Raw genomic sequence first — 20,850 nt, forward strand, 5'->3', positions numbered from 1 at the left:
GACCGGTCGAAGCACGCTTACAAGACGGAAAACGTGAGGCTGTCGCACAGGGTGTCGTACCTGGAGGACCAGGTGTCGGAGCTGATCAAGGGCAGGTCGTCGTCCGGGACAGCGTCGAATGGAGGCGGTGGCGGCAGCGGCGTAATGTTCCAGAGAGGCGCCAACTCGGCAGTGATGGTCCGGAGCAAGAGCCCCAAACACGGCGTGTCGGCCATCCAACAGTACAAGCGCAAACAGGTGGTGTACGACGACCGGCCCGCGGCGGTGCGGGCCCCCGAAGGCGGCCCGGTGGTCAAGACGCGCATCCGGACCGTGCCCCGGCTGTACGGCTGCAGTTCGGCGTCCGTCGAGTCACTGGCGTCGTCGGCCGACGCCGTGGTGGCCGCCTGCAAGTCTTTCGACGACCTGCACGGCGTGGCCGCCGCGGCGCACGGCAAGCGGAACAAGTACCCGACGGCCGGCGGCCGGAACAGCAGCAGGACCCGACACATACGCGAGGCCCAGCAGACGTTGTTCCGGTTCCTAGACTCCGAGTCTTCCGGGGGAGGCGGTGCTGCGCCGTATTTGCTTCAGCAGTGCGGCGGCGGCAGCGTGAGGTCGCTCGACTTGCAGCAGGACGCGACGGCCGCCGACTCGCACCGGTTGAAGAGCACCGAATATTACTCGCACTTGACCGCAACCGGTGCGGCATCACTGTCGGGCGCTGGGTCGCCGCGTCCCAGCCGGTCGCTCAACTACGATTCGGAACAGTCGGGCCGGCGGGCCCCGATGCCGCCCAAGAAACCGTTGCGGCTGTCGTTGCAGCAGCGACACTGCGCCAATAACGCCGCGGCCGGCAAAAACGATGTCGGCGACGACTACGCCGCGACGGTCGACCACAACGGCGGCGGCGGCGGCGGCAATAACGGCGACGTCGTCGTCAGGCTGCGTCACGGGCACAACCGTCACAATAACGATCACAACCGTCACCGGCGCAACGACGACGTCGACGACAACGACGTCGATCTGTCGGCCATAAACAACACCATGTCGTGAACATACCTACTACCTAACTTCTGTAAATTATTTTGTGTACACATAGTTTTATTATTATTTTTTTTCCCCGTTTAATATTCGAGTTAATTTATTTTCTTAATATATAATACAAACGACCTTTAAACGTGTGTGGTTTCTTTTTTATGTTTCCGTCACATCTATATAGGTGCCTACTACGAAGTACCGATGTCAATATCGGTGGCACACTGGCACCAAACCCTTTATTACCTACGTCAGTGACCAGTGTATAGAGGCTGTAACGCGCATCATTTGCGTGTGTAGTGCTGCAGATGTATATTATTATTGTCATAAGTCATAACGTATAAGCCTTTAATGGCTTATTTTTAATTTTACACTTTGTAAGATTGTAATTGTTGATACCTATAGTAGGTACCTACCTAGACCAAGCGCGGCTTCAGAGACTTACCAGGAGAGAAGCATTTTTTTGGCAATCACTAAATTACTGAGGGGACCTAGATAATACCCTAATCTGGAATGCAAGCTTGTCAATAAATAACTTCTTATAATAGTGAATCCTTAAACTTAAAATCCCGCAAAACAATACTTATGGAAGTTTACTTAATATTATTAATACATAGTAATATATTATTATTAATACTTTTTTTATGGAAAAAACAAAATAACGTTTACTTTATTTAAACCAAAGCTATTCAAAATATATTTATATACAAGAATTATCTTTCTGTCAAAAGAAGCATTTGCTATAAAATCTGAGCCCTACTTATTAGTATAAGACTTATACTATAAGTACTTACACAGCAGTCAACAGAAAGTAAATAACATAATATATACCTAGCATATATTATAATAATGAAAAATGTATACTCAATAGAAATATGAGTAGGTGCTCGATATAAATTACACAGATTTGTAGCATTTTCGTGTCAGAATATAATTTTTCTTTTATCCAAATCATTTAATTATTAGATTTTTTAAAAATTACTTTATTAGTTTACCTGAAATCCTGAAATATTACTTATTATTAAAATTCAACTTTATAAGCTATAAATGGATATTATAGATATACTAGCGTAGTTAGGAGATATTATAGTGATATAATGGACTTTCACTAAAATGTATAATATTATAAACAATCAAAATTTGAATCAATCCCATTCTTTTCAACAGTGGGTACCTACTACCTAGACCTTTTTATTTATATTATCAATACTTAAATCATTAAATTCCTCTAAATAACTATACAGTAACAACACGGTTACACGAACATATTATAAGTATAATATATTAATATTGTACAATAAGGATTAAAAAAAGATTTAATACAGTTTAATAATATTTAGGACTATCATATAATATCCGTCTACCAATCTATTAATACCTATGTTTTAGACGCACTTAATTAAATATATGTATAAAATATTACTTAATAGGAAATTCCTCTGGTGTAAAATTGATAATGTCCGCATCAAACAATAAAATTATAAAATATTAATAGTTTCAAGTTTTTATATTTTAAATTGTTTCAATGAACTTTTCGAAAGATCGAATATCGCGCGAATTAGAAGGTTCCAAGAAAACATAACGCAGTCGCCAGTGTTGGCAGCACTGTTACAAGTTATCTATTGCCACACAGCTGATCGCTCTCCGGCTGAGGCAACCGTTCGCTGAAAAGATCTGTCTGTAACTCGGTACGCCGTTTTCAAGTGGGGATAGAAAACATAATACAAAAAAAAAACCAGATATTAATGCACATATACGACTGTCAGAAACAAACAACGCGGAAATCGACGCATATAACCGTCAGCGTGCACGACTCGAAAGTAAATAGAATAATCCATTTTTAATACGAATTAAAAATGTCTGCCATTACGAATATGGAAGATGAATACGATGAGTACAACTACGACCAAGACAAATTGGTCAACAGCGGACACAGCGGTAATATTACGAACATAATAATATCGCTCCTAAATCTTTACACGTTTTCATGAGTACATTATAAACGTGATTTTTTTTTATTTTGACGTACAGGTAAAAATAGGAGCAAGAAAGAGGCTAGCGAACACACCAATCATTTCGATCCAAGTGGTCACTCGAGAAAATTATCAACTAAATTGCAAAACACCGAAACCAACAGGAAGGAAGAGAATTTGAAGCCTCATCCAACAACCAAAAAGTGATGGGATCCAAGCGCTTCCTCCAATGACTTGCTACGGTTTTACTTAAAATTTCTTTTCTTTATTTTCCAAAAACATAATTGATTGCTCATAAAAAGCCATCGTTAATAATTGATATTAATTTAAAAACTAATGTTCTGAAACGTTTAATCTACATTCTTTGACCGTAGATTATCATTTCTTTCTTAATATGATATATATATATTTTTTTTTTTTTTTTAAGATATAATATTATCTATAGATGTTATATTTTTGAAAAGTGTATAAGAAATTGTATATGACATCAATGCGTTTCAATACATATAAGTTGATTACAATTTTTAGTTTTATTATTATTTATTTAACCATATGTCTACTATTATCTCACATATGTTGTGTCAAACTTATAATTTGAAATTATCTCCATGTAACATAAATATAATAACGATCAAATTTTACTGCAAACAAATCAATAAACCTCAAGGTCAAATGTATTGCTAGCAATAAAAACTTTCATTTTTTAACTGACAACAATGTTATACATAGCTGGTACTCACTACTTTGTTAACTCAATGGTATACATACAGTAACCTTCTATTATCCATTGAATGACACTTCAAATTTTGAATAATGATTTATACCATTCTTTTATTCAGTCAACATGTTGCCTTCAAATAAAGCAGAAGAATTAAGATGTCAGGAAATAAATGTACAGGGGTTATGAAAGGCAATATGTAAGTGTGACTAGAGTAAATACTGTAATGTCACATTTAAAGTAGCTTAAGTGGTGAATACTAGCAAATGATTTCAATATAGCCCTATAATAATGTAATCAAAATAATAATAGGAACTGTAAATGGTATATATCGTAAATGTCAAGTTATAAGTTTATTATAGGTACACCATATTTAAAAAAATAAATTCTAATATAGGAAGTCTTAACAGACTCTTTGTTCTCAGAGCGTGTTGGTAAATATGTTTAGTTTCACAGCATGAATTAAATCATGAACTGAAAAATATATCTATTATATTAGTACTATTAGCTTAGAAATTCGTAAAAACAAAATATTATTGTAATGAGATCACAATTAGATGAGTTGCTAAGGAAACATATATTAAAAAATGTGCACATATAAAGAACAAATATAAGGGTATTGATCAACTTGTAGAATCCATGGTATAAGAAAAGAGACAGAAATGTCACATAAAAAAAAACTCTTAGTAAAACATTTTCAGATGTAACTAGCTGTTGTGTTTATAGTGTCTTCACATTACTATTTTTTTTTATTTTTTATGTTTATTTGAGTTATGTAACAATAAAAAACCAATTCACTTGACTGAAGTAAATTATTTAACTCTACAACATTTAAATATCAAACAGCTTACCCTCTATATATGAATGTGGATAGAAAGATCAAACTATGTTATTATGAAAATATAAATTATATTAAAATTATTGAGCAATAAATAAGTTATGAATTTAAAAAAGCTTGCCATGCTATATACATGCATGTTTCAAAATTGCTATGAGTTTAAGTAACAAAAATAACATATCATTAAAGGTAATACAAATATAGATTATCTTCACAAATGTAAATTGTAACAACCGAATTATGAATAAAATCAGTCTAAATATGTAGTTAAACTAACAGTAAATGTTGAAATGTATTTATGGAGATAAAAATATATTAAGTTATGCTAAGTCAGTTAATGCTAGATGCCTAAATAGGGTGATTAATTAACATAAGAAACTCAAATAATGATATTAAATCAATCACCTCGCTTACTACATAGAATAAAAATATTTCCTATAGTTAATGGAAATTAAAATGAATTATTGAAATAATAAGGTAAAAACTCTGAACATAAACAAGACAAAACAAAATATTAATGTCAAAGTGAAATAATACTGATACAATTTGTATTGATAAAAATAATTACTAAAGTAAATATGCCTAATAAAATGAAAAAAAAAAACCATAATCAATCTATCATCAACTATAATAATTAAAAATAAAAATGCTCAATATAACCTAACCTCAGTTATTAGTTTCAATAACACTAAAAAAATATATAAATTCAGTAAATTAATAATCGTAAATATTTAATACATGATCAAAGTTATTTACAGAATGAGTAAAATTAAATTTTTGAATTCAGTTCACCATGTTTTTTAAAATAAGCTGCATGCATTTCAAGTATTTCATTGGCCTCTTCATAATATGGGTTTAAATATGATACTGTTCTCATTTTCCATTTAGATAAATTTGGACGATTGGCATATGGATCAAAACCGGTCATTTCTAAAAAAAAATTTTAAATCTGTATTCAATCAACTTTTTTGTTGCAAACATATTTACTTGTTTGATCGATTTCACAAATACCAATAATATCAGAAAAAGAAATTTCATTCCCACTCAAAAACGTTTTATTTTTTAGCCAAACATTTTCTATTAAGTCTAAAGTAATAATCATTTTTTTTTCTAACTGTGCAACTCTTTGTTTATTTACTGGTTTTCCACTGAATAAAGGCCACATTACCTGAAATATATATACATATATTAGTTCAGTATAATAATTGTATATATTTATAGTCAATTAATTACATAATGTTAAGCCATACTTTATGTAAACAATAGAGACCACAATCAGCTCTAGTATTTGTGTGATGCCACTCTAGATATTCATCTACATGTGCTTGTTTCACAGAATCTTTAGGGTACCAGTGATCAGCTACATTATGAGTACGACAAATGTAACGTAAAATTGCTATGCTATATATAAAATAAAATAACGTTTAAAATAATAACCATATTCTTAGTTCAATTAAACACAAAACACAACATTTGAATATCATATAATACAGCACGCCAATTAATTACTTATTATTCAGCTTGAAAATCTAATCAAAAATCAAACTATCATAGTTAACTTAATTTTAAAAAAATCAGATAATATTATATAGGTAGTTGTAAGTTTAATGTATTGCTAGAAAAGATAAAAGATGAATGAAAAATGAATTATAATGATTAATATGACTAATTTTGAAAAATGATCATGTTTATTTCTGATCGACACCAAGATTAGCTGTTTATAGTAAAATAAAATAAAATATATACCTACATTATACATTGATAAATGAAGAAAAAGATATTGTAGGCGTAAAAAATTGTTTTTTAATATTTAACATCAGTACTTAAGTAGTAGTTAGAAATTTTAATGTCCTTAATATCCATGACTAAGCTGAATAAGAAAGTATTTGTTATCTATCATATTACGAACAAAAGCTACAACACTCACAAACAAAGAAATCAAATTTATTATTAAACTACTGTGCTTCAATCATACATAGTCAGTTAAACAGTTATACATGCATAAAAGAACAAAACACAAACACTACAAATAAATATAATACTACAATGTAGTATATTACATCAGTTGTGTCTATAATTATATATTTTTTACCTTTCAGTAAGAATAAATCCCTTATCGTTGATAACTGGTACTTTTTTTAATGGATTTATGGCCTCAAATTCAGCTGCTAATTGTTCTCCTACGACATAAATATATCATGCGATATGTTGAAGAAAATAAATAAATAATTAACGATTACATAATAAGATATCCACTCACCTTTCAGTAAGTTCACAACTTTTCCTTCAAACGGAACATCAGCTTTTTTAAAAAACATATACAATGCTCTGCATGGTTGTGACAATAAATCGTAATAAAATATTAACTTCGACATGTTTTTAGTTAGAACCTAGACTACCTCGCATTAGAATGCTCCAATTTTAAACTGGTTATTGGAAAACATAAAAATTAATTCAGTTTTTACGAAATTAAAATTATGAAAAGTGGTGGGAAATTTTCGATGATAACAGTATAAAACATCGATGAGATATTCATGTTCATCGATGATTTATTTCTTATCATAACCTTCAAAAAGATAAAAAATTTCCATATGATTACAATTTTCATTCTTACTAGCTGCTTAAACGTAAGTGTTTTAGAGCTAAATCATTCAGCATACGAAAATTTTCTAACGAGTACGGTCGTAACTGCGCTAAACGTGTATTCCATTGTTAATTTTTAAATAAGAACGATAAAATGTCATTTAGAGTGTTCTCCCGGAAGTTTTCTGCTGGCAAGCAATTGCGCGCCGTTATGGATGAGCAATTCACTCCCGACAAACTCAAGGCCTATGAAAAACCCGGCAAGTAGTTTTATTTAAAGTTAAAACTGTCGTAATAAATGCTTACTCTTGTATATGCTTACTGATTGTGTTTTAATTGAATTACAGAAGTCGTTCAAGGCTTGGAATTATGGAAGAAAGTGACCTTTTTTATTGGTTTACCAGGAACCTTGTTGGCAAGTATTTACTGCATCAATGGACATTTGGAACATGAAAAACACTCATCGCGACCAGAGTTTGTTCCTTATGAACATTTGCGTATCAGAACAAGGGTGTGTATTTGCTTGAATATTACATTTAATTGAAAACAATACCAATTCACCTATTAACTAGTTAAGAATGTTTCAATCTTAAAAAACTTATTGTTGAGTAGTAAGTGTGGTAACTATCTTGCCTTGTTAGACATTGATTGCAAATATTCATGCATACTAAACTGATCGATTTTAAATAAAACTTATAAAATTACTTCTTAATCTATTATGACAATATTGCAGTTAAACTAAAACACAACTTTTGATTAATGCTTAATTTAATAAATACCATTTTATAATTATACTTTAAGGATGAAAATAGGTTGAGTAAATTAAATAATAAATACTAATTTTTATATTTTATTTTTATTAAGCCTATATATTTAATAGTCTTTATATTATGCGTTAAGTTCTAAAGTTAAGTCTAAGGTTTAACTTCTATATTTATATCGATAATTTGCTAAAAGAACAAATATAGTTTGATTTTAAAAATTATAGACTTATTATTTTACTGTCGGACAAAATTTTCTTGCACATTTGAGTCAAGGTGTATGTCCATTTATACAAATCATTCAATTCACAAAAGTATAAGTCAAGCTCAAAAATTGTTTTTTAAATTTTTGTACTCAACAATTGTAATTGTTAAGTTTAGGTTAGGTGATAGATAAAATATTATACAAAGAAATTAAATATATATTGTAATCATTTTAATTTTAAATTAGATTTTTTATTCTGGATATGCTTATAAAACAGTTGCTACTTTTTAACCACCTTAAACTATGTAGTACTTAAAATTTTAATTCTAATTTATAAATATTGTTTTTATTTCTAAATATTTTTTTTTTTTGTTTAGTAGATAATTTATGATATTTATAGTGTGTTCTTTATCCACCCAAATATTAATTTTACCATTATCTTTTTTTCAGCGATTCCCATGGGGCAATGGAGACCAGACTTTATTCCACAACCCAAAATTGAATGCTACCTCTCATGGTTATGAAGTAGATGAATAGACATGAAACGTTTTCTGTAATTGTTCTATTTATCTGTAGTTGTGTAATACCAATTTAATAAAGTTTATTATACTGGTTCTGTAAAGAATTAAGTTGCTCCATAAACCAATTATGTATATCTAATAAATAAATGAGACCTTTTTGTAGACTTAAATGTTTGAAATCTTAATTTTAGAAATCTAAACATTTGATGTAAATATCATCTGACCAAAACAATTTATCAGTTATTACTACAGTGAAGAGTTTTATTTTTTTGGATAATTAATTTTCAAAGTAAAAAACTATAGCTTAAAATAAATTACACATGATTTATTATTTTATATCTATAAATTACCTGGATTAAAATTTAAATATATATAACTAAATTATTTTACAATCAAATACAATTTTTTTATCTGAAACATTAACTTTTATTTTTACTTAATTCTTTAACATAACACTTGTATTCATCAGCAGTATGTTCGACAACTTCATGTGCTTCCTTATAAAAAGGTGAAAACTTTGATTGGACTCTAGTCATCCATTTGGTTAAATTTGGATGACCTACTAATGGATCAAAACCAGCAATTCCTAATAGAAAATTAAAAAAATTAATATCATACTATTATACCTAATATAAGTTACAATAAGTTATAAATAACAGATTTTATATATATTTTAATTAAAAAAAAAAAGTTAATTATTTTACTTGGTTGTTCGATTTCACATGCAGCAACAAGATCAGAAATAGAAATTTCGTCTCCGCACAAATACGATTTATCATTTAACCAAATATTTTCTAGTAAATTTAAATTTTCAATCATTCGTTTTTCTAAAATTGCAACCTTTTCAACATTTGTAATTTGGCCAGTTTTTAATGGTGATAATGCCTTTAAAGGAAAAAAATAGTTTAAATAATATCATAATAAAGTCAACAATTATTACCTTGTACCGAAAATACTGAGTACAATGAGCTCTAGTATTATTATGTTGCCACTCTAAATATTCGTCAACAAGAGCCTGCTTTTTTATGTCTTTGGGATACCAATGGTCAGCTACTTTATACATTCGACATAGATAACGAAGTATTGCAACACTAGAAAGCATACAAAATTTAAAAATAATTTATATTAATAATAAACTAAACAATTGAAAATTTGGAAATAACAAATGTTTAATATTTTTATGTCTCTAAATAATATTCTATATAGATGACAAGTTCTTAATCACAGACATCATTCAACTATAAATAATTGTAAATTCAACAATTAATAACAATCAGATAGACAAATTATTCTTAAATAGACTTTATTCAAATCACATTTAGAATATTTTTGAAAATAATAACCTTTCTATTAAAACTGTTCCCTTGTCATCAATAAAAGGTACTTTTTTGAACGGATTTAAACTTTCAATTTGTTTAGTGAGATGCTCTCCTATAAAAAAAAAATTGTACTTATATGTTAGCCATTAGGTCAAAGTATTAATTTTTTTATTTATGTACCTTGTCTTAAATTTAATGGTTTTGGTTCAAATGGAATTTCGGTTTTCTTCATAAATATATACAAAGCTCGGCTTGGTTGAGACAATAAATCGTAATAAAACTTTAATTTAACCATGTTAAAAAATGAAACTACCACATGAACTCAAGTTAAACCAAGGTTTTACGAAAACCTAATTATAACAGATGTATCTTAGATACATTAATATAATATGAAAAATCAATAGTAAATGGGAATAATAAATTTATTTAATTGAACCAAGCATTTTAACTTTTAAGATAAATATTAAGTCCTAATGAGCAAGGCACAAACAGACAACAGTATTAACTTCAGAATCATCAGTTGATCGGATTAGATTGTCTATTGATAAGACTAACGAGTGACGGTTCATTCCATAAGAAATACATGGGAAAAAAATTTTTTCGAAATCAATAATTTTTTTGTGTGTTTATAATCTTTTCTTAAATTGCTAACCTTAAAACCTTTAAACAATATTATAATCACACTATCACAGTCCACAGTTCTTTACAAGTTTACACGTATACACCAACCAAAAATTAAAAATTTAAAGCTAAACCCTTTTTTCGCTAATTTAAACTATTAATAATAGGTATTTTGTAATTTTTTAACACATAAAATTTAACACGTTACACAAATCATTCTGTTAAGTATTATCAATTTTTTTTTACTATAACAATGTTTACCTACATAAAAGTTAACATATCATGCTGTTTCGGGTTTCCCATCCATTTTATTCTATTTTTAATTTTGTATAACCTACTTGTACATTATTTTTAATTTTGTTTCGGCGGTCATCCGTGTCCGTGTGTCACTAATTTTCTATTTGTACATAATAAATATTAATTCAAGAATAAATTACGTAAAATTATTGTCACTAATGTCACTGAATTGATTAAATGTATTACTCGTATTCTGTTACAATTCTCAATAATTTGGATGTTATACTTTACTCGCATACATTTTACACAATATTAATATATTAGAGATATTCTTTAACGTACAAGAACGATGGATACGCTTTTAAAAAAACATAGTAACACCACTTTGTGTACGGAAATTAAATTCTATGGCGATCCAAATAATTTGAAAAAAATTTGTGGAGGGCCAGAAAAAACATAAAAAGGTTATAGTGTAGGAGTTTACATTTAATGATTCAGGTAAAAGGTTAATCGCATAGTAGTTTACATTTAACCAAATTTTTTGGGGGAGCTGTAGCCTTCCTAGGGGTAGATATGTACCGACCGACTCGTGGGGGCTATTCTCCGAACTGGGGGGCTTAACCTTCAAGCTACTCCTGAGACGGAGCTAGGTGAATTGGGTCCGCGATAATTTGGGTTCGTTTTGAAAGCGGTAAGTTGAGTCCCGGATATAAAAAAGTAATAGGTAAGTTGGGTCCCGGCTATAAATCATTGGCGCAATTAGGTCTAAAATTTTAAAAACTTAAAACTTTAATATTTCATATTTATATTATTTACCAATCCCGCCTGAGACAACAATTATTTCAAATACTGTTAAAGTATTATACGATCAACTCACGCTTTTAATTTAAAGGCTGCATCCAGATTGGTATTCATACTAAACATTTACATCCAAATTGTTTCTAAATCTAAATTAAAACTATAAAAAACTAGTTAATATTAAAATAATTTAATGCTATGATTTCAATTTTTAATAAAATATAAATTTGACATAATATAATACAACTTGTGTAAAATAAAAAAAAGTTTCAAACAAGTCAATTGACAGAATTTGGTTAAAAATACTAGAAAATAAACTAAAAAAGCAAAATATGACCTAAAAATGCGAAAAATGGCCTAAAAATTAAAAACGTTAAAAAATGCAAAATAAAAGTTTCATAGATGGATTTGTAATTACATAATTTAAATGATGTACTTACAAAGCTATGTTTTACAATCACCAAAAAAAATAAATACACTTTCTTATTAATTCACAGCCCTGGTTATCAACAATAATAATTTATTTAAAAACATTTACCATGATTGTAATTTGTAATTAAATACTTTGAAAAAAGGTAGGCAAATTTAAATAATATTTTACACAAGTCACAAGCTATATATACGGGTTAGGTAAAGATAACGATACGGGATTTAATACAATTTGCAATATATTGAAAATTATCGAGGGAACTGAACTATTCAGAACGTCTCTCCCAGATGACCTCAGCTTTGATGACATGGCTTTTATGCGATATGCTCCTATTACGTGTGTAGATTTTGAAAGGAGTTTTTCGGCATTTAAGAATTTGTTGACACAATCAATCGACAGTCATTTTTATTTGAGAACATCAAACGAGCACTTGTTATCCAATACAACAGTAAATGCTAAAGATGAATAAGGTACCCGAAAATAGATATCTTTAAGTTTGTTTTATTAATTTAACAAAATAAATACAAAACAAATTTTTTAAAAATGTTTCAGGTGAATAGTATTAACTTAATTCAGATTCAATCAACTTTTTTATTAAATAAACACTTTTTAGTACTAATGTTTAATATCCTATACCTAATATTAATATAAATATAAAAATTAAATTAAAAACATTATTAAGTTAATTTTATACTATAATTTTTGGCATTTTATATTCCTTTTTTTGCATTTTAAGTGCATATTTAATGATTTTTTAAGGTTTTTTAGTGCATTAAATTCACAGCCCTATTGATAACTCATATAAAACTGTCACTGTATGATGGGGGAATTACATATGTTGCTATTTAGATGTGTGGTGTTTTTTCGTGACACGAAATATAGACTTAATTTTCTACCAGAAGTTCAGAAACCATCCAAAAAGTTGAAGAATTTTTTCAAATACTTATTATGTTTTCTCAAAACAACAAAAAAATACATGTTATTGTAAAATCAATAGGTACATTCATTGCTCTGCTTAGAATCTAAAATAATATATTCTCGCATTTTTTCACAGGTGCTAGTTAATACAAAATTTATTATACAAAAATTAACAAACAACCAAGGTAAATAATTCTAACTAGTTAAAATTAACATAATTATGAATTTTCACTTAAACTATCACCATTTTAATCATAATATATTATAACTTGTATCATGTATTATTTTTGTTACAATTAATATTAATTTTTAGTGTTTACAACTAGTTTTTAATTTATATAAATTACCAAGAAAATTGAAAATGTTAAATTTGATTTGTAATTAAATAAGTATTTTAACTGTAAAATTAAAATGATAATAACATTTTTTCTTAACTTAACCTTTGTCTTACATGTAGGTACTTAATATTAAAAATAAATTAGTTAATTACAAGTTGACTAGACATTGTTTGCATAGAAATATCAGTCTAAATAAAATAATTTCAACAAAAAGATTAAAACATAGAAAAATGAAAAATAATACAAATAAAATTTGTCTTTAAGAATAATTTGTTAGTTAACAATAATTTAAAGTTTACTATTTCTAGAAATATAATTCAATATTATAAAAATGTATTTGAAGTACTTTTATAAAAATGTTCTTACATTTAAGAAAAAATAACAAAAATTGCAAAAAATAAATTTTTTAATTTGTTCAATTTTAATCTATTATTAAAATAAAAATTTATGAGATAGTTAACGATCACAAACTGTTTTTAAAATACAAGTCTTAAAATGGTTTATGTTGAAATTTACAACTAAAAAGAAATAAGCATGTAAACTAAGATTGAGCTGATTAAATTATATTAATTTGATTCTCACTAAATTTTAATACTTAATTATACATAATATTTAACAAGTATTAAGTGATTTAATTAATCTATCATAATACAATTGGTGCTAGGCAGATTAATAGTTAAATAATAAATAAAAGAAATACGTCTGTCATAAAAATAGAAATCCAAATTTTTTTCTCATGCTAGATGTAGACGGCATGGACATCATCCACTTTCTAAGGCCAATCAGTACAACTGATGAAGTCACTAACACTGCTCCTATTATACTGAAAATATTAGGTACCTCATTGAAAAATATTATCTGCCACACGAAAGCAAACACCACATCAACAGTCCTTGCAATAGCCACCAATCCAGCTTCCTCAAGTTGGGCTGCAATGGTTAATAATATTTGTCCAGAAAAACTAAACACACCCAGAGCGATTACTAAAATTGTTTCAGTACCGCATTTTGGCCAACACAAGTTTCCTGTAGCCCAAGCCATGGTAGATGTTTGAATGATAGAATAAGTGGCAAACGTCACCATGATGACACTGAAATGTAAGTTCTTCAGAGCTCTTAGTAGTATATAAACAATAGCTGCAAAAAATGTTGACAGTAAAGCAGCTAATGGGGCTAAAAAATTATAATGTTTGGTCGAATGTCCAAATAAAATAGGAGGTCTTGTGATCAATAAAACTCCAATCATTGTTAAGAGTAATGTTAAGTAGTGAAATAGTCCACATTGTTCCTTGAGAAATATCCTAGCGAATACTGCAACTACAACAGGTACACTGAATATAATTACCGAAGCATCAGCTAAGGGCATGTGTCTGATGGCATAGAAGATGAGAGACAAAGAAGTGGCTCCGGCAAATCCACGAAGTAACAGCATCAGTCGTTGACCTTTGGGAAATGGATTCTGATTCTTGTAGATCAATATGGGTAGCGAGGGAAGTAGTATCCCAACAAAACGAATGGCGGCCAATTCCAATGGATCCATGTCTTTGAGCCATTTGACTATTAACGAACTCAGAGAGAAAAATAAGGATGATATTGCAGCCAACAATAAACCCAGAACTTTTATTTGCGATTTCGGAGACGTCGTGACGTTTAGTGTTACCGGCGAACTTGTTGATGGTGTATCCGACTCGATTACCAGATTTCGGAGTTCTAGTCGTTCAGCCATTTACATGATTTGAATATTACTTACTTTATAGAAATATTTACACGTTCGAAAGCAGTGTACTAGACTAATACTTTACCCTAGATCCGATTCATTAGACATTGAAAAGATAAACAAGGACTGATATCCGAGTTATTTATTTAGAATAGGTACTAAGTAATAAAAAAATATCTTAAAAAAAATGTAAAAATGTGCAGGATCGTGAATCTAGCAAAATAGCACCTCATTCCACAGATATTATAGAAAATAAAAATTATTTAATTTATTGATATGATATCAGATACTGAGATTATTCTATCTGATAATGTAATCACTGAATCCACAAGCCGGCAATTATTGGTAGGTATGATTTAAAATTTAAAACAATAAATATAGGTTGAACATCGAAAAAATCGTAACTTAAATGTTTTAGTCAATAAAAAAAATAACTAGGTTTTAAGTCATGTGCTTAGTGCATTGGTTAGAACCTTAACGCTTTTTCAAAATACTGTTCAGTGAAGTCGATACACATAAAATATTTTATTTTTTTTTTTTTTGCTACTAAAATAATAGATTTTATACTTATTGTCAATAAAATAATACTGTGAATTCCATAAAAATATTTATGCCCTAAGCCTCGAGTCAACTACTTCTGTTGCCCTTGTGGCAGCTTCGCTAATGTCACTGTAGTCATATGGTTTGACTAAAAAATTTAAAGGAAGAAATTAAAATGTAGATATCTTATGAATAGCATAATTTTAAAGCAGATTTGGATTTTTCAACTTGCACACATTACATTTTTAAACAACAATTCAACTTACATATTTAAATCAAACACAAAACATATGTCAAAAAAATTTTAAATTACTCGGGTTTTTTCTGTTTACAATAATCTTTTTGCATTCTTTGAAGAAACATGACTTGGTAATTTAATTGAATAGTAGGTAATCTTAATTAATATAGCTATAACATAATAAGACTATGCAGTATGCAACATATCATTAAATAATTTACTTATATAAATTACATATAATATATCCGACATTAAAATTTATTTATTAAATGACCTATAAATGTAAAATAATATATAGTACAAAATTTGTATACATAATATACTACATAAATAGTGCATGTACCTTGATACTTGTTATATAGAAAAGAATTAATAATAGTTAGGATAGTAAAGCTATCTTTTTCTTTAAATGTAAAATTTTGATATTCTTAATGAAGATTATTATTGCTATAAATTATATCTCAAATAGTATGATAATATTTAATTTATATTTTTTTTTGAATTAAACAAAATATAAAAAAACAATGTAAAACACTGCTGATTTCCAAAAATGTAGTTCATTACTTTCAGTGGCGTATCCAGGATTTTTTTTAGGGGAGGGGCACACACTGTCTAAAATTTTACCATATATACTACCTACTACCAAAAACAAAAAAATAAAATAAACCAAATATTTAATGTTTATAATGCAAATAATTTGTTTATATTTTCAGTCAGTCATTAATATATTTTTATATATATATATATATATATATACATAATAATAAATAGTAATAGTAATTTAATAATAAAAAGGGGTTAATCCCAATAAAGTTATAAGTTTATGTAATGCTGGTATAAGAGTATTATTGTAGTATGTGTTCATTGCGTTTATGTATACAAATAAATTTAAATCTTTAAAACAAAATCTAGTAAATACGGCCAATGAGGGATGGAGGGGGGGTCATGGTCCCCTGTGGATACGTCACTGATTACTTTGGAACTAAGTTTATTTGAAAACAAAAACCTTTTTGAATTTCCATTCAATGTAATTTAATTATTTTATTATATACTTAATCAGTAAAGTGTTCGATAAAACTGAGTTTGAGTTATTTGTTAAAACCTTCTTTAATAAAAAGTATATACATTGTGTTTTATTGTTATTGTTCCCATGACACTCAAACACACACATCTACGGTCTTCTGTAAAAACCTCGAGGTTTTAAGAACTATTTAAATTCTTAATGGAAACTAATAATTGAGTATTTATGGAGACATAAGTGAATAGTATATTTGTAGAGTAATATAAAATATTGATAATAGAAAAAATTAACTATTTATAGATTAGTATATTTCTGGACAGTTGCAATGAAAAAACAAGGTTGCATAAAATATTAGCTTTATTATACAGGTTTATATAATATTTTAGTATACAATAAAAAAAAAAAAAATTTTGACTCAAAAGTTCATCTTTGTATTGAATATACTTAATATTTAAATATTATTATTTAACCAATTTATATAAAGAAAAATTTATCTTAAATTATAATAAGTTTAAATAATAAACATTATTATAAATAAACATGCGTTAAACATTTAAGTAGAAGTTCCATGATATTAGAACTAATACTGAAAATGATATAATGTTAACTGTAAAGAAATAAACAATTAATAGTATCTAATATTTATATTTGTTTTTTTACCTTGCTACTACCAGAATAATGATTCTTATAGTTAACAATATCACCGAGATCGTGTTGTTTAAATTTTTCTGAGACCAAGTTAATTAAACAGCTGTAACGCAAAGCAGAAACATCTAAATGATCTTCCTTTAAAATATATAAATAAAATTATTAAATATAAACATAATATGAAACATAGATTTAAATTCTACATACAATTTCTGCTCGTGCATTAATAAATAGCTGTGTAAGTATACGCATGTCTGATAACAGAGTTTCACATGGATCACTATCCATACTAGCATACACTGAAAATGTCCAAGAAGTTACATCACTGGTATTAATTATTTTTTTCATAATCCATTGAACGAAGTTAGAAATAACAGCAGCACAATGGCTCTAAAAAATTACAATTAATACATTATTCATCAAACAAATAAATTATATAGATAACAACAAGTGTATAATATTATATTATTTTAATTATCATAGGCTATATATTTTTTAAATTACTTGAAAAAAATAAACAATCTTGTCAATATTATGCACAGGATTTACTGGTGTAGAAGCATTAATTTGTCTTCCAAATAAAAATGTAAACCAAGCAGTTGGTGAATTAGACACTGGCTAAAAATTATTTAATTAGTATTTATCAATAAAATATAGTTAGAAAGTATAGTAATCAATTTGTATTTTAATAAATATAAAATATAATTATAGTCCCATGACATACCAATATATTTTGAGGATGAGTAATACATTTTCTGGTATCCTGAATTTTGGTTCTGGCATCATCATACTGTTCAACGTATGACATTATTTCGGCTTTAGTTGGCAGTAATTTCTTATTTTTTATACTAGGCAATTCAAGTTGAGGCTAAAAAATTATTATCATATTTGTTTTATTTTAATTTTAATAACAACTTGGTAAAATCATAAATTATTACTCAATAACAAATTTAATTTTTGGTAAATTAATATGATTAAATTTCCAGTTTGATATTTATGACTAGAGCCAGGAAGTTGATGCATTTGCATATTTTTACTGAATGCATCAAAAAGTCGCTGGATGAGCAACAAATTTGAATTGCAACCTAACAAGTTCAAAAATAAAATTTCAATTTGCATATTTTTACATATTTTGATGTTTTTTTTACATAAATATGCATATTTTAAAATAAAATTGCATTTTATTGTATTTTACTTATGATTTATTTATTTTTATTAATATTTCATGAAAATATTGCCAAAATGAAATAAAAACCTGTTTAAAATTATAAGTAGTACATAATTTAATATTATGTAATTAGTAATTTATATCCTGATAGGCGATAAGCACATTAAACTTCTGGCTAAATTTAATTACACCTTAATTCCTAGTTGTAAATTTTAATTCTTGAAATAAATACAAAATTTATCATATTAATTAAATTTTGCATGTTTTCTATATTTTAATTATTATTTTTACTAAAAATGAAAATACTTAACGTTTTAAAAAAAATAAAAATAATAATGCATATTTTAATGATTTTAAGTACATATTTTGACAGTTTTTAGTAAATGAACTCCCAGGCCCTAATTATGATATATCAAAAATAAGTGTTAAATACATAAGGCTTTTTTCCTATTCCCAAATCAATTGCATAATATTAAAAAAAAAAAAGATAAGGTAAAAACAAATTATTTTAAAAATAAAGTTAACCTCCCAAGCATTTTTTGGTTAATTATAATTAAAATATTTTCATAGAATTAAAACATTGAGGATAGGATCCAATAGGTATACAGAATAACTTCATCTGGGCCATATTGATGAAAAACCACCACCTAGTTTCGCATCAATTATCACAGCAATTAATATCTTTTATTTAAACTACATTTTTGTGTTTAACACAATTAAATATAAACTAGTAAAATATTCATGTATACTGTATACTGTTGCAAAAGAATATAAAATTTTGAGAACAATAGTCCAAGATTTTTTGATGTCAGTGGTCAATCTCAGATATTTAATTATGTCAAAAAACACGAATGTGTAGTTTAAATGAGAGATATTAATTGCTGTGATAATTGATACAAAACTAGATGGTAGTTGCTTTTTCAGCAATAGGTATAATTGTTTATGTTATTGATTTATATATATGATTGAATACAAAAATATTACAAAAGCATCACAGTAAATTGTGCTTTATAATGTATTTAATCAATAAACTTATGTCATTAATTTAAGTAATGTATATTTTGAAAAATTTTAACTTGTTTGTTCAAATAATTTAATTTTACCCAAGTAGTTACTAGTTAATGGGCAAAATATATTTCAATACTAACTATTAAATATGTAGAAGCATTGCTTTCAAATTTGTTAATGAATTGTTGAAGTTCAACATTAGTAGCAGTCATAACTGGAGGCAATTTATCTTCCATTTTTCTATAAAACAAAGAATATACATGAATACAATGTTCAAAAAAAATAAAAATTATAACAAAAATCAAGTAAGTAACAAATATATACCTAGCCATATAAAGATATTCATGTCCATTTTGAGGATTGTCAATTTGGTCAACTCGGCGAATTTGATTCCGGTCGATGGGTAATCTATATGGTCTACCAGTTAAGTCATCACTGAAATTTAAAAATTATTAATAAACTTAATGTTATTTTGAAAAAGTATTACATGATATATTACAGAGACGAATGGCGTTTCAATTTTGATGCTTTTCCACTTCTGCGGCCCATGTTTTTTTTTTTTATCAAAACGATTATTTGAATAGTTTTAACAATAAATGGCACGATGTCTTATAGTATTTGTCTGTACTCTGTACATTGCTATAGTAATCGTATTTAAACAATCTTGTATATTTTATTTTTCCAAAACTGGCTTATAACAAAATTTTCTCAAGGTATAAGATCGTTCAAATATAAATCAACAAAATATTAACGTAAAATGTAAACACTAAACAACTTAATTTAGAATTCCGATACTAAAACCCACTGTGTTATTATCAAAATTAAAAGAAGATAAAAATAAAGTTGTGATAGTAATACAGTGTTTCATTTATAAAAAAGCAAACATTTTCATTCAAAAATTATTTGAGTTATTAATAAGACAGTGGTCAGTGAAACCTTAAATTATTTTATAGAATTGCTGTCTGCTACGTATGACTAAAATTTGTATAAATAAATTTTTTATTTTGGTGAAGATAGTAAGTATTTTAATAGTATATCTTAGTTACATTATTGCAATTTCTTGTTTCATCACTCGTCAATAGTTTAATAACTATGTAAATTAGTTAGAATAAACAATAAATAATATAAAAATATGTAATAGGTAAATCGAATTTATATTTCAAATGCTATTAATTATTGGATTGCTTGATATGATTTTTTTCAAGCTACTAAATATTTGTTTCAACTAATTTGA

The 20,850-nt window shown here is 27.9% G+C and overlaps 6 protein-coding genes across 8 annotated transcripts in view; 3 read left to right on the top strand and 3 right to left on the bottom strand.

Moving 5' to 3' along the window:
- The window catches only part of LOC112602709, a 35,333-nt gene extending 34,210 nt beyond the window's left edge, over window positions 1–1,123 (top strand). For 2 of the 3 annotated variants that reach the window (XM_025350932.1, XM_025350933.1), the window contains one exon: window positions 96–925. In XM_025350932.1, coding sequence (XP_025206717.1) covers window positions 96–824 — 729 coding nt within the window. In that variant the 3' untranslated portion in view covers window positions 825–925. The other variant, XM_025350934.1, reaches the window with a different exon arrangement.
- A 1,601-nt stretch (window positions 1,124–2,724) lies between these two features.
- LOC112602628 (nuclear protein 1) lies at window positions 2,725–3,514 on the top strand. The gene is made up of 2 exons (XM_025350806.1): window positions 2,725–2,955; window positions 3,049–3,514. Exons 1-2 carry the CDS (start codon window positions 2,874–2,876, stop codon window positions 3,195–3,197), a joined length of 231 nt encoding a protein of 76 aa, XP_025206591.1. The 5' UTR covers window positions 2,725–2,873; the 3' UTR covers window positions 3,198–3,514.
- Window positions 3,515–5,315: 1,801 nt separating this feature from the next.
- Window positions 5,316–10,688, bottom strand: LOC112602496. The gene is made up of 11 exons (XM_025350586.1): window positions 10,116–10,688; window positions 9,960–10,047; window positions 9,557–9,707; window positions 9,321–9,501; window positions 9,041–9,202; window positions 8,706–8,710; window positions 6,807–6,936; window positions 6,639–6,726; window positions 5,797–5,947; window positions 5,534–5,714; window positions 5,316–5,476 (listed from the first exon to the last, which is right to left on the bottom strand). Exons 1-11 carry the CDS (start codon window positions 10,228–10,230, stop codon window positions 5,316–5,318), a joined length of 1,413 nt encoding a protein of 470 aa, XP_025206371.1. The 5' UTR covers window positions 10,231–10,688.
- Window positions 7,147–8,786, top strand: LOC112602682 (cytochrome c oxidase subunit 6A2, mitochondrial-like). Its single transcript, XM_025350889.1, has 3 exons — window positions 7,147–7,389; window positions 7,477–7,640; window positions 8,546–8,786. Exons 1-3 carry the CDS (start codon window positions 7,284–7,286, stop codon window positions 8,630–8,632), a joined length of 357 nt encoding a protein of 118 aa, XP_025206674.1. The 5' UTR covers window positions 7,147–7,283; the 3' UTR covers window positions 8,633–8,786.
- Window positions 10,689–13,738: 3,050 nt separating the features above from the next.
- LOC112602603 (solute carrier family 35 member G1) lies at window positions 13,739–15,230 on the bottom strand. The gene has a single exon (XM_025350769.1). It carries the CDS (start codon window positions 15,000–15,002, stop codon window positions 13,983–13,985), a length of 1,020 nt encoding a protein of 339 aa, XP_025206554.1. The 5' UTR covers window positions 15,003–15,230; the 3' UTR covers window positions 13,739–13,982.
- Window positions 15,231–17,315: 2,085 nt separating this feature from the next.
- On the bottom strand, window positions 17,316–20,419 carry LOC112602650. The gene is made up of 7 exons (XM_025350839.1): window positions 20,116–20,419; window positions 19,941–20,051; window positions 19,757–19,856; window positions 18,165–18,308; window positions 17,945–18,058; window positions 17,648–17,830; window positions 17,316–17,578 (listed from the first exon to the last, which is right to left on the bottom strand). Exons 1-7 carry the CDS (start codon window positions 20,163–20,165, stop codon window positions 17,435–17,437), a joined length of 846 nt encoding a protein of 281 aa, XP_025206624.1. The 5' UTR covers window positions 20,166–20,419; the 3' UTR covers window positions 17,316–17,434.
- Window positions 20,420–20,850: the final 431 nt, after the last annotated feature.

Source organism: Melanaphis sacchari, unplaced genomic scaffold (genome assembly GCF_002803265.2).
Source record: "Melanaphis sacchari strain LSU unplaced genomic scaffold, SCAv2.0 Contig8_pilon_pilon, whole genome shotgun sequence".
Classification (NCBI taxonomy): domain Eukaryota; kingdom Metazoa; phylum Arthropoda; class Insecta; order Hemiptera; family Aphididae; genus Melanaphis; species Melanaphis sacchari.

What these genes read in the sequence shown, in the direction of transcription:
- LOC112602628 (XM_025350806.1), top strand. Translation starts at nt 2,874, where the DNA reads ATGTCTGCCATTACGAATATGGAAGATGAATACGATGAGTACAACTAC. An exon ending in GGTCAACAGCGGACACAGCG is followed by an intron (nt 2,956 to 3,048) that starts GTAATATTACGA and finishes TTTGACGTACAG; the next exon opens with GTAAAAATAGGAGCAAGAAA.
- LOC112602650 (XM_025350839.1), bottom strand. Translation starts at nt 20,165, where the DNA reads ATGGGCCGCAGAAGTGGAAAAGCATCAAAATTGAAACGCCATTCGTCT. An exon ending in ATGCTTCTACATATTTAATA is followed by an intron (nt 18,309 to 19,756) that starts GTTAGTATTGAA and finishes ATAATTTTTTAG; the next exon opens with CCTCAACTTGAATTGCCTAG. An exon ending in CTCATCCTCAAAATATATTG is followed by an intron (nt 18,059 to 18,164) that starts GTATGTCATGGG and finishes AATAATTTTTAG; the next exon opens with CCAGTGTCTAATTCACCAAC.
- LOC112602603 (XM_025350769.1), bottom strand. Translation starts at nt 15,002, where the DNA reads ATGGCTGAACGACTAGAACTCCGAAATCTGGTAATCGAGTCGGATACA.
- LOC112602496 (XM_025350586.1), bottom strand. Translation starts at nt 10,230, where the DNA reads ATGGTTAAATTAAAGTTTTATTACGATTTATTGTCTCAACCAAGCCGA. An exon ending in ACCATTAAATTTAAGACAAG is followed by an intron (nt 10,048 to 10,115) that starts GTACATAAATAA and finishes TTTTTTTTATAG; the next exon opens with GAGAGCATCTCACTAAACAA. An exon ending in GGAACAGTTTTAATAGAAAG is followed by an intron (nt 9,708 to 9,959) that starts GTTATTATTTTC and finishes TATGCTTTCTAG; the next exon opens with TGTTGCAATACTTCGTTATC.
- LOC112602682 (XM_025350889.1), top strand. Translation starts at nt 7,284, where the DNA reads ATGTCATTTAGAGTGTTCTCCCGGAAGTTTTCTGCTGGCAAGCAATTG. An exon ending in CAAGGCCTATGAAAAACCCG is followed by an intron (nt 7,390 to 7,476) that starts GCAAGTAGTTTT and finishes ATTGAATTACAG; the next exon opens with AAGTCGTTCAAGGCTTGGAA. An exon ending in ATTTGCGTATCAGAACAAGG is followed by an intron (nt 7,641 to 8,545) that starts GTGTGTATTTGC and finishes TCTTTTTTTCAG; the next exon opens with CGATTCCCATGGGGCAATGG.